The sequence below is a fragment of the Notothenia rossii genome (genome assembly GCF_949606895.1).
Source record: "Notothenia rossii genome assembly, chromosome: 7".
Classification (NCBI taxonomy): Eukaryota; Metazoa; Chordata; class Actinopteri; order Perciformes; family Nototheniidae; genus Notothenia; species Notothenia rossii.
In genome coordinates, this window is record NC_136905.1 from 60,459,821 (window position 1) to 60,472,683 (window position 12,863).

At 41.3% G+C, this 12,863-nt stretch overlaps 1 protein-coding gene across 1 annotated transcript in view; it reads left to right on the top strand.

The window, feature by feature from the left end:
* Window positions 1-12,863, top strand: part of kiaa1109 (KIAA1109) — a 149,251-nt gene that overhangs the window by 86,160 nt on the left and 50,228 nt on the right. Inside the window, exons 54-64 of the mRNA XM_079692224.1 lie at window positions 474-709; window positions 1,414-1,658; window positions 2,088-2,193; window positions 3,279-3,376; window positions 4,128-4,316; window positions 4,644-4,812; window positions 6,743-6,954; window positions 10,860-11,058; window positions 11,694-11,753; window positions 11,919-12,145; window positions 12,644-12,820. Of these exons, the coding sequence (XP_079548350.1) occupies window positions 474-709; window positions 1,414-1,658; window positions 2,088-2,193; window positions 3,279-3,376; window positions 4,128-4,316; window positions 4,644-4,812; window positions 6,743-6,954; window positions 10,860-11,058; window positions 11,694-11,753; window positions 11,919-12,145; window positions 12,644-12,820 (1,918 nt within the window). The remainder of the gene's footprint in view (window positions 1-473; window positions 710-1,413; window positions 1,659-2,087; window positions 2,194-3,278; window positions 3,377-4,127; window positions 4,317-4,643; window positions 4,813-6,742; window positions 6,955-10,859; window positions 11,059-11,693; window positions 11,754-11,918; window positions 12,146-12,643; window positions 12,821-12,863) is intronic.

Consider the following 12,863-nt stretch of genomic DNA (forward strand, 5'->3'; position numbering starts at 1 on the left):
TCTCCATAAGTAACGGGTTCCTGCAGCACATTCACAGTGTTGCCAGTTAACTGCTTTCAAAGCCTGCATGTGGTCTGTTTCCATGGTAATAGTGTGAATTATGTTAATATATTTATAGAGTTGTAGGTATGCTAAGGATATTAAACAACTTTTGCTATCATTTGATGTTCACAGGAAGATGAACCAGTGATAATAAAAAAACACACAACCACACACACACACACACACACACACACACACACACACACACACACACACACACACACACACACACACACACACACACACACACACACACAAACCCATACACCGATGCACAAGTAACTAAATCAATGCTATAGTATTCAGTTTGTTACTGACGCAATAGCAAATCCTGCCCAGAAAATAACATAGCAACAGTTGCTTGATAGAGCACCACCTCCATATTTTCAAAGTCAACCCTTTTAAATAATGTGTTTTTCCCCCCCTCACAGTCAACCTCCTAATAGGGAAGACACCCCCATTCCGCAACCCTCTGAAAAAGCATCCAGCATCAATCAGACCCCCGTGGAAGCTAACGAGTTCCCTCAGCTCCCCGAAGGCCTGGAGAAGAAGCCCATCGTGCTCAAGTTCAGCGCTATGATGGACGGCATCACCATCGGGGCCGCCCTGCTGCCCTCACTGAAAGCCGAGTACAAGATGGGCCGCATGAAGAGCCATGGCATGACAGGTGAGTGTGTGAGAGGATCCCTCACATTGATTCCCACAATGACGTAAAGAAAAGACAGATTTCACATACCATCACACATTAAATGTTGTCCCCATTATTGTTAAAAATTGACTTTGAGGCATATAATACCCAGAATGAGAAATAGGGTATGGCGAACAGTGGTGGTATCTGGGAGGGCAGCCACTTTTAGAGAATACACGAGTATTTTGACGTATTTTTGTAAGCCCACCCCGGAGGATTTGCAGAACAATTTCAACAGATTAACAGCACTTGTATGATTTTTGAAGCGTAAATGGAATAACCAGAATTAAAAATCTAACGATAGGCTACAAACAAACTACATCATGGTCAAATAGGCTGAATCCTGTTCTGCGTAATGATGTCAAGTAGCCTCAGTAGTCTCAGTCTCATCGTTTTTGGTAGAAACCGCAGTTTTTATGACACAAAGAGGCTTCGGACATTCACCAGTATAGGTATTTACTGACAGATTTTTAACAAGGTAAATCTCTTCATCTTGTTTTAACCACTTACTTATTTTTTCCGTCTAAACGTCAAACCAACACGTTTAAAAAAGGTTGACTTTGAGATGAGAGAACCAGAAGCGGTACAAAGCTAACTAGTTTCCGGATGTTAGGACTCCACCGCTCTATAGCAATGGCAGAAGAGTCAATATTCGCTTTACTAATTATGCTTTCTTGTTTTAGGGGCACAAACCAGCTTCACCTTCGAGTTGCCGAACCACAAGCTTTGCTTCCAGTCCAAAGTGTCCCCGGTGGACATGTCCACCATGCCTCCCTCAGCCAGCCTCACCCTGCCTCCGGTCACCATGTCAGGGGAGTACATCATGGAGGACCACGAGAGCCACTCGGACCAGGGCTGGGCCCCCGACGACTTCCCAGCAAAGCAAGGGAACTACCTGCAGGGCAACTACCTGCGCTGTGTAGCCGAGGTAAGAAGGAGAGAGGCTTCACAGTGGAATGCCAGGAGACTTAGGAGAAGCTAACTGAGCCCCTCTTCTGCTAGGCAACAAAAGTCTGACCGTTGTCTTTAGTGCTGAAGGTTTGACCGCCTTTTGTTCTGGGACACTCTGCAGCAGTCATTACTGTTATTACATATTAATCAATTACTTCATGCACATTTTAACTTATCTTATGTTTAAATTCATATTTTTTTTACAACGTATTATGTTTATTTTTATATATTTTGCCCATTCTTATTATAATTTATTTTGTTTATATACTTTTTTTTTTGTTGGCAGGGAGAAACGTGTCTCTTGCCCCTTTCAATTGACTTTGTTTACAGGCATATTTCTTCTGTAAAAGGCTGTTAGATGGATTAACAAAGCAGCTGATTTGAACTTCTCTTCTTTGATTTGCAGATCGGATCATTCGAGCACAACCTGACCACAGACCTGCTCAACCACCTGGTGTTCCTGCAGAAGGTCTTCATGAAGGAGGTCAACGAGGTCATTCAGAAGGTCTCAGGTACTGTCTGAACAACACACTTATCTTAACAGACAAAAAGTGAAACCTGTACAAAACTGCATCCATTTATTTGCTGCTGGAATGGCCCAGTTTTCCTCTTAAGATCAATAAAGTTAATCTAATCCTAAACATCCGATTGTTCCTGACAATATTGTGTAGCCTACAGCTGCTATATAAGTCGATGGGAAATATTGCTTTCCTCACCACACAATGCCCAAGGCATTCAGTCTTCCCACAACGGTATTGATATTCATTTGTTTATCTCGCTAAGCTTCATCGATGTAATTGCCCAGGAGAGAAAACTAAGCCTTTTTACGGGAAAGTATAATGAAAACGGTGTGTGGTAGCCATTCAGGCCACATACACAGGTACTCAGACAACATAATCTCCCTTTATCACACATTATGGAGCTCTTCACAACCTGGGAGGGTGACCCTAATGTGTTCTGGGGGGTTTTCACTTTCCTGTAGTGCGTTAATTAGGTTTTGTGCAAAGGCTAAAATCCCTGTGTTCCCTCCCACACACACACATACATAGTGACATTACACGTTTCTATTGGCTATTGCTCCAACACATTGTAATCGTAATAGGCTAAGGGTCGGGACATCTCTAAGCAGTTAACCAATCACAACAGAGCCGACCAGCTAACCAATCAGAGCAGACTGGGCTCTGGTTTCAGACAGAGGGTGAAAAGAGATGCTACAGGCAGGATGAGAAATAACAACCTTTTTGAACATTAAAGCATCTGAATATTTCACTGCAGAGGCTACAAATACAAATGTAAACCTGAAACTGAGCATAGTATGTCCTCTCAACAAAGAAAATAAAAAACTTGTCAAGTGTTGTGAGGTGTAATCTTGTGATCGTAATATATTGATTTATGTTATCCTGCTACTTATCCCCATTTCGTTTTAAATGTAACAATATCTAATAACATCTTTTTTAAGCAACACTAAGGGAATACAGCTATCTTTTTTTTGCCTCTAGATACATCACCCCATTACATGTAATCAGTTACTCCCCTAGCCTGTTCACAGCAGTGTGTGGACCTGTGAGGCTGACTTGTTTTCTCTCTATGCGTACAGGAGGAGAACAGCCCATCCCGCTGTGGAACGAGCCCGACACCTCCGCAGACGCAGACAAGCCAAAAATCCTGCTTTATTCTCTCAGCCTCATGTTCAAGGTATCTCTTGTTCTCTGTCTTTCAACTTTAAAATCAAAGACACCTCAAACCTTCAGCCCAGACAAAGCTTGTACTTCTGAGAACAACAGTTAACATTAGTTGAATTTTTAAAAGCAAACATCGTAGATAATTCACATTCACATTTTGGATCCAAACCTTTTAAGTTCCTACATTTACAAAAAAAGTGTTTCTCTCTAGAGATTTTAGTATTATTGAAACTTTTAAAGGTGACCTATCATGCAAAATGCACTTTTGTACGTCTTTTATACATGAATATGTGTCCCCGTTTTTCCAGGGAACTCACCAAGTGTCAGAAAACACAACCCTCTCTATTTTCCTCCATACCCAAATCTCTTAAAAGGGGGCTGCAACGGATCTGATACAGACTGATACAGATTTGAACACTTCTGTGACGTCACAGAAGTGGCGCTACGGCTATTGGGCCAACTCCACCAATCAGGAGGAGACAGCCACGGACATTGCCGTTCGAAAGCGCTGGAGATGCTGTAGTACATATGCCAGGCCTGTAGATGGTGCTGTTCTCACAGAATCAGCCTATGAAAAGACTGTTAAATTGATCGAAATGAGGAATGGCTAAAATGCATGATCTGTTTGGTATTTTGAAAAATAAAAAGTATAAATATGCCTTATATAGGTATGGTCCTACACTATATTATTCAAATATAGCATGATAGGTCCACTTTAAGTTAAGTTTTGATGTGTTTTCTGAATGTTATGTTCTCGCTCCCAGGGGATCCAGATGACAGCCACCACTCCTTCCATGCGTGCTGTGCGCTTTGAGACCGGCCTCATCGAGCTAGAGCTGTCCAACAGGATCCAGTGCAAGGCTCAGCCCGGGGGCAGCAGCAGCTACCTGAAGCTGTTCGGGAAGTGCCAAGTGGATCTCCACCTGGCTCTGGGACAGATAGTCAAGCACCAGGTACAGATCAGCCTCTTGTTAGTGAAGTAAAATGTGTATGTTGATTGTGTACGGAGTTCCCATCTTACATTAGCGTTTACAGAACAGTTCAAACATTAGGTACGAATTGGTGAAAAAAACCTATTTATTATTCACATTATCACTGAACTATATTAAAATGATCATGGTATGAGTTTTTTAAGAGGAACTCAACCAAACAAATCTGTTTTGGAAATTCTTTAAAATACAAAATCCCAACATGGTGTTAATATGTGGAGATGATCCTCTTGGGCTTGATTATACTGTCATAGTTCTCAGCGTGACGCACTTCCTCTCTTCACTTCACAGGTGTATGAGGAAGCTGGCTCAGACTTCCACCAGGTGGCGTACTTCCGAACGCGAATCGGTCTGCGGAACGCTCTGCAGGAAGAGATCAGCGGCTCCTCGGACAAGGAGGCCGTGCTCATCACGCTCAACAGGCCCATCGTTTTCGCCCAGCCAGTGGCGTTTGACAGAGGTTAGTTTCAGTTTTTCTCTATATCACCCTCTGTCTGAAACCAGAGCCCTGTTTGCTCTGATTGGTTAGCTGGCCCGGCTCCCTCTGGAGGGAACTTTGGGATTTTGGCCTTTGCAGACCATTTACATGCACAAAAACCTATAGAACACACTACAGGAAATGTTAATTAATTAATTAAAAAAAACATAAGAGGGCCTCTTTAAGCATAGTAAGACACAATAACAAACAAACTACGAATCAAGTGACAAGTTGAAAGAAAACATTATATTTCTGAGTAGAATCCTTTCCATTAAGTTGTCAGACCATTAGTATTACCAAGTGTAGTATCTAGTCGATGTTCATTGAAGGTGCGTAAATACCCTATAGCAAAGTGTGAGGCCTCCCCTGGGGGGCGCCAGAGAGCTTCAGGGGAGGCGCAGCGTGAGACACAAAAGAACGAGAAAAAGACGAGTAAAGTGACACTTGCCCACTTGTGGCTGTCTGTGGAGACCGAGTTCCCCCACCTCGCCAAAAAGGCTGGAAAAGTGCTCATTCCCTTCACCTCCACCTACCTGTGTTAGTGCAGGTTTTCCGCATGGACTTTGATCAAAAGCAAGTACCAGTCAAGGCTGCAGCCAGAGGATGATCTGCGTTTATTCCTGTGTGCATCAAAGACGCAGACTCATTGTTCCCACTAAAGTAGGGGTGAGTGTAATAAGGATGCAAAGTTGACGTTCAGTGTGTTACCGGGAGCATATAAGGATTTATCCACCATGTTGAAAATGAAAAAAATATTTCTTGAGAACACGGCGTGCGGAAATATACGGGTCGTGCTGCAGCTAGATGTGCCTGTCCTCGGTAAGAAGGTGTCGGCGACTGACATGCAAAGAAGAACGGCCGTCCACAGGCTGTTCCAACTTTAACAACTGTATTAACTTCGAGGGTAGTGAATTGAACATGCAATTGTAATTGGGTGTGTGGTATATTTTCATGCACGGACACGCATGTTCCACAACACACAAACTGAACAAAACTCAATTTTCCGATCGCTACCAGTGTCCTTGCGATCTTGTTATAATAACAAGTGTACGTTACTGATGCAATTTGGTAGAGACCATTCAGGCTTATTCTAGAGGGGTGCAAGGAATAGTCCAAGTAGTGGGGGAGTTTTATACAATATGTTTAAAACATAAAAATAAAAAGGTTTAAAAAGTTATTGTTTAATGTTTTAAGGAGGTGACGCTACTCAGCCAATCAAATCGGTGCAGTCAGCACGATAGATTCAAACACACACAGAGACACGACAAGAGGAGAGAAACAGTCGGAGTAATTTCAAATGGCGGAAGGTAGACAGCGAAAACAGAGCATTTAATTACATTTTCTCTTACTGGACCTCTTTGAAATGCAATTGAATACCTCTGCATTATAGCAACAACAACAATAATAATAATAATAATAATAACAGCAATAATAATTGGGAGGGGGGGCGCGGCTGTTCTTATGTTCTCTGAGGGGAGGCTCACCTACCCACACTTTGAAAACCCCTGCCCTATAGGATTACATTGTAGCTTGTTTAGCGGCAACTCAATACTTGACCAATTGAAAAAAATAAGCTAATTTTTTATTTACAATACATGGCTGAAAAAAAGAAATACTCTTTTGCTATCAAATGTTATCCTGTGTACCTTAGCAAAATGTTTTCTAGTTTGTTATTTTTTAATGTGTCCAAGGAACTCCATTTGTTTGTTGGTTACCAATTATGACACTGCCCGCAGTTTCCATGAAGTATTCTACCGACACACTGGTCCGTTGAGTGATGGAATTGAATTTTCACAGACGACAAATAACAACCTACCGACCTAACGTCTCTAAATCTAATGAGACTTGTTTACACTACTTTCTGGATGTAACTTCTAAGTTATTTTCCACCCACCTGTGTGCCCTCCTGCAGCTGTGCTCTTCTGGCTGAATTACAAGGCGGCGTACGACAACTGGAACGAGCAGCGTCTGGCACTCAACAAGGACATCCACATGGCCACTAAAGAGGTGGTGGACAAGCTGCCGGGCATTCAGCAGACCTCCGCCCAGGCCTTCAGCACCCTCTTCCTGCAGCTGACCGTCAACGACCTGGGCATCTGCCTCCCCATCACCAACACCTCCCAGGTAATCTGCAAAACCGCCTTTAGGATCTGTAACATTTTGACATTTGCACTATATAAGTACATTTCCATGTACATATAGGTAAGTTGCTAATTGTATAAACAACAGAGCGGTGCTGGAATGAGTCCTCAACCTGATTTAGCATTTCAGCACTTCCAGGTTCCCTCCATTAGAAGTGAGTTTTTGTTCTTGGTTCCTGAGATAAGTTCTGTGGTTTAGACAAGCATACTATATATATAAAAAAAAGAATGCTACGACATCAAATATATCGGTTATTAATACCCCAGTGGTAAATATCCAACACTTCTTAAAAATAGCAGTTGCTAATGAAGGGCTAAATAAGACTTCTAAACCAAACATTAGTTGCTTTTAGCTTAGCGGTGGTAACATAAAGTCATGCAATCATGAGGTAGTTTGTTTATAGCATTGCCTTAATTATTTACAACTGGCAGTTGCATTTACGCTTCAATTATATAAAAGCGTTTAATATATTTGAAGATTATCCATCTGAACAAAACATGTAAGTATACATATATACATATGTGATTTTATTTCCTGAATATTATGAAATCCAATGGAAATATGTAATGGGGAAATCTCATTGCTTTTTGTTGAAGGAGCCCTTGTGATGCTAACCGCAGGGCAGAGTCCTGCATCACCCGATGGGTGACCCGCAAAAAAAGTGATTCCCGGGTGGTGTTTTTTCAAATGCTTTTTTCCGGGTTCGGTTCTGGGTAAAACAAAGATGATGCGGGTCGGGTCGCGGGTGTTGCATGTTAATAATTGCATGTTTTCACGGCTCATATATATGCGGGTTCGGGTCGGGTTGCGGATCTTGTGCCGCCGGGTAGGGTTGCGGAACTAATTGGCAATATGTGCGGGGGGCGGGTTCGGTATTGCACATTGCTGGTGCAGGGCGGGAGCAGGTCTTGAAAATCGGACCCGTGCAGGACTCTGCCTAAGGGTCAAAAGAACCTCATCACTGCACCACTCTATAGCAGGGTTGCAATCACTTGGCTTCAAGGTTATTCTGTTCAAAGTTCACATTTACATATGTCATTTAATGTTTAATGAAATTAAATTAAAATTAAACAGTGTAATCAGAAGGCTAACAACTTTTTGAGTATTTTTGATTGGCATTAAAATACCATGGTTACATTTTTAGCACCGTTTCACCGTAATATTGAAAGCCATGGTTTGCAAAGTGGTGCAGGGATGACACATTTTTGTAGGCCGAACAAAAAGTTAGCATCTCATTGACAAAAGCCGAAGGGATTTTTCCAATGGATTTTTAATATTGCAGCAAACACATATTTATAATACTTATACGTTTTGTTCAGCAGGATAATCTCCACATATTAACACTACTTTTATAATAGTTGAGGTGTACATGCTATCGGCTTAAGGTCACCACCGCTAAGCTAAAAGCAGCTAATGTTCGGCCTGATGATGTTTAGAAGTCTCATTTAGCAATTGTTAGCAACCACCATGTTTATGACACAAAGAAGCTTCAGATATCCACCAGTGGGGTGTTTACTGACATATTTGATGTCGTACAACAAACAAGAAGTGTCTTTAAATTTGATAACCACAGATATTCTTTTGGGAATCTAACCAACATCTCGTTTTTTCTACATACGAAAAGTCTTAATTGAAGCGTAAATGCAATTGCTAGAAGTGAAAAACTAACATTAGGCTAAAAACAAACTATATCACAAAGGAATGACTTCACCTCACCACCGCTAAGCTAAAGGCGGCTAAGGTTGAAATGATGACATTTAGTCAACAGCAAGGGTCGTTTTAAAACATATAGAAGCTTCGGACATTTACAAATGGGGTATTTACCCACGTATTTCATGTCATAGATCATAAAATGCAAATCTCATCAGCTTGTTTTAACCACAGATCTTATTTCAGGCATCTTACCAAAACAACTGTTGACTTGAAGTGGCAAATGTTAACTAATTCCCTGGTTTTATGACTCATTCCTGCACCTCAATCATGGTGCAATTTAGCATATGAAATGCACATAACAACTACCAAAGTTTAACCAGTGTGAACCAGTTTATTGGTAAGCAAATTCTAACTAAAAGCATTATTTTTTTAGCATATTTTTCTTAAGACACAATGAAAGAACAATTCTTCTCTAAAAAGTTTCAATATCAGTGTTTCCCCTACCTTAGCTATAAGTGGGCAGAATGTCCATTAATCTGCCCCCAACACACACACACACCTTCATTACTCAATCACTTAAAATATTGATAATTTGCTTCTCTTTTTTGGATTCATCAAACTGAGTTTCTGTAGTCTTCAAACATTGCAAAAGGTGTTTTTTAATTATTTATATATATTTATTTATTTTTCAAATGTTACACACACTTCCTAGGGGAAACACTGGATATTAATGAATGGTTTGTATCGGTTGTCTTGTTTTTCTACATACTCTGCTATACTACAGTATTTCCATAGAGACAAGATACACCAGCTGTTATGTCACACTTATTTCCATAGAGAGGACAAGTAGCAGCTACGGAGGGCATCCACTCTGAAGCTGGGGCCAGCTCATCAGTAGGCGGCCATAAAAATGCACGAAAAGTAACCTACGATTTATTACATCTCCTGTGATGGCTTGTTGTGGGACAATGATTTACTGTACACTGCATCACGAGTGCTCTCTGTTTAAAAAATGGAAACTAATGAAGCTGAAGTTGGTGTCTGGGCTGTGTAATTACTTCATACTGGAAAAAGTTATGCTAGTTGGTATCCTCACTATTTTCTATGTGTTGCTAAAATGGAATGAGCATTTTTTGATCTAATCTTTCAGAGACTGCCATGAAATTGCATACATACAGTAATGTCAAATCTAATGCAAAAATGGCAGACTCTGTCTATTCTTCTGAAAGAAAATGTTTAGAAAAGACCTGGATCTTTCCAAAACTGTGGTCTGATTTTCACTCAGTAATAATAACAGATACGGCTGCAAAACGTATCAAAATGTCATTGAAATTGCAATATGGTCAAGTGCAATATTCAAATTGCAAGGAGTGCAATATTTATTAGTACTATTATTTGGGCACGAACACTGACAAAGTTGAAGCAAAAGACCTATTGGAAGTCTTTATTTTTGGTGAGACCCACAAATAAGCCTCCTGTAGTCATATCGTAAACACAACCATTTTGCACTTTTCACATGCCTTATTTGAATGAACTCCTCATACAGTCCAATTTGGATAGTGCGATTCAAAACTATAACTTGACTATAGCATACTTACTCAAATGTAGCATATTCAAGTCTATGATAGGAGTCTAGACCACCTAATTTTAAAAGGAAGTCATCTCTATATGGCAAACATAATTAGATTTAAACGATAACTATTATCTGCTGTACACATGATATAGAGTAACACGACACAATAATTCATTTCCAGTGCATCACAGTCTGTGCCCGTTAACATGAGTCAAACATATTCCTTATTTTGTCCAAGCCCTTATAACGTAACATGTATTAGTTAGGAGCCTTACCAGCCTCCAGTCATGATTATAACTGGGATGATAATCAGACCCCTATTTTAGGACCATTGAGAAATTCATGGCACATGTTTCCCTCGATCCTGCAATTAAACATATTCTAACAAAGGGAAAAGCTTGGGAACACTTCACTCATTGGTGTCTTGACAGGAGCAGAATGTATTTAGTAAAAATACTATTACGCCATCAGAAGAATTTTGAGTATTTATGGCCGTGATGCTTTGATGCCGAACTGATATACAGTACAGTAGAGTGAAGTGTTACCAGCTTATTCTGGCTTTTTTTTTCGAAACAAATGGAGGGTTTTTTTCCTTCTTCCATGTACTCCCTCCCCACTCTTGAGGCCTGGTTAACCCCCCCTCTCCCTGCTCCTCTGCCAGGCCAACCACAGCATAGACTTTGACACGGGCTCAGCCATGGTGCTGACCATCGAGAGCACGCTGATCACCGCCTGCTCGTCAGAGTCCCTGGTGAGCAAAGGCCACTTCAAGAACTTCTGCATCCGCTTCGCCGAGGGCTTCGAGACCTCCTGGGACGACTGGAAGCCTGAAATCAGAGGGGACATGGTCATGAATGCTTGTGAGGAATGCATTATATTTAATAACTGTGGATTTTAAGCTGCATACAACTTATTTGTATTCATTTTGATCACCCTTAACCCTTTGAACCTGGGCCATTTTAGCACATTTTAATCACTCGTCTTATACTGCAAGTTCTGTGCCTCTATAGAAAACCACATACTCTTGACTACAATGGAGAACTCCATTTTCTAAATGATAAATTGTGTCATTTGGACAATGTTTTGAAACCAAAAAGCCTGCCTTTCAACCAACTGTTTATTATTATGGGCTTTTTAGGGTTGTGAAAAATATTGATTGATTGAAGTATGGAACCTTTAGTCTTTATTTAAATGTTGCCATAATTGCAGGTGGGTTTGAACTCAGAACAGTTCTTTATAATAGATCATTTTAATTTAGTTTTTATAATTGTTCTATATTTGCTCCGACGGTCATTCCTATATCATTCCTATATAAGTTGTTCAGTGGCTCATAAAGCCAAATTTACATTACTTTCAGGAATAGGAATACCCCTGGATCTTCCACATAGCTGACACAGGAGTTGGAATACCACCCTTTGTTCCCCTTGTCTGGTATGCTCGCAGCTCCCCTGAAATATTGACTGGCTGTGGTCTGTATGTCTGTGTCTGTTTACAGGTGTAGTCCCTGATGGTACTTATGAAGTTTGTTCCAGGACTACAGGGCAACCTTCTGCAGGCAAGTTCTAACTAAGCTCTGGTCCATAAAACATGCATCACACACAAGAGCTGCATAAAAGCTTGAGACGTCTGTCAGGAAATGTAATTATGCATTACAGTTCCTCTTCTGTTGATTCCTTCTTAACCCTCCTGGCTTCCTCCTGGCTTCCTCCTATAAAAACAGAGAGCAGTAGTGCCGGCACCTGGACTCTGAATGTGCTTTGGAAGATGTGCGGTATCGACGTCCACATGGATCCCAACATCGGCAAGCGGCTCAACGCGCTTGGTAACACTTTGACGTCTCTGACGGGCGAGGAGGACGTCGACGACATCGCCGACCTGAACTCCGTCAACATGGCGGACCTTTCGGACGAGGATGAAGCCGACTCCATGTCACCCACCGTCCACATGGTCAGTCCATATTTGCTTCATCTACATCCTGGTTTGTTTTGGGGTTAATGTATGAAGGATATACTTTGGTTTTTCTCCACAGATTTAGCCAATTCCATTGTCATTTAAATACCACTTTTTCATAAGTTGTCACACACATTGTTTTGTTTAGAAACATTTGATCAGATCCGGCTCCAATCAGGACTTTTCGAATGATATGTGTAAAATCAATTTCTTTAGATTTGTAAAATAAACAACAATATGAATAGACTTTCAGAGCTAGATCTGGTGGTTATCACGAGTTAATGGAATAGTTAATGGACATAAACCTATTCGCTTTCTTGCTGTGAGTTAGATGGGAATATCAATAACACTCATCTACCTGTCCTTTAGATAAGAGGCAGGTTAAACACCCTAATCAATTCTACCTGGCCCACCCTAAAGCTTTAGAGGCTACAGTCTGGTTACAGCGGTCGTTTTTTCTTCCACTTCTGCATCCATTTGTCCAATTGTTTTCAGAGTCCAGGGAGCCAGTTCAGCCCTCGGCTCACCTTAAGGAAGCGTCTGGTAAACCACATCCTGGGCCTCAGCCCCAGGCCTCACAGTGTGTCTCTCGCCGCTGACGACTCAAACTGTTCATCGCCTCGCCTCCGAGCAGGCAGTGCCAGGGCCCAAAGACCCGTCTCCTGGGCCTGTGTATGTACATGTGGCCCACCACAGTGTGAAACTTCTTCTCTGG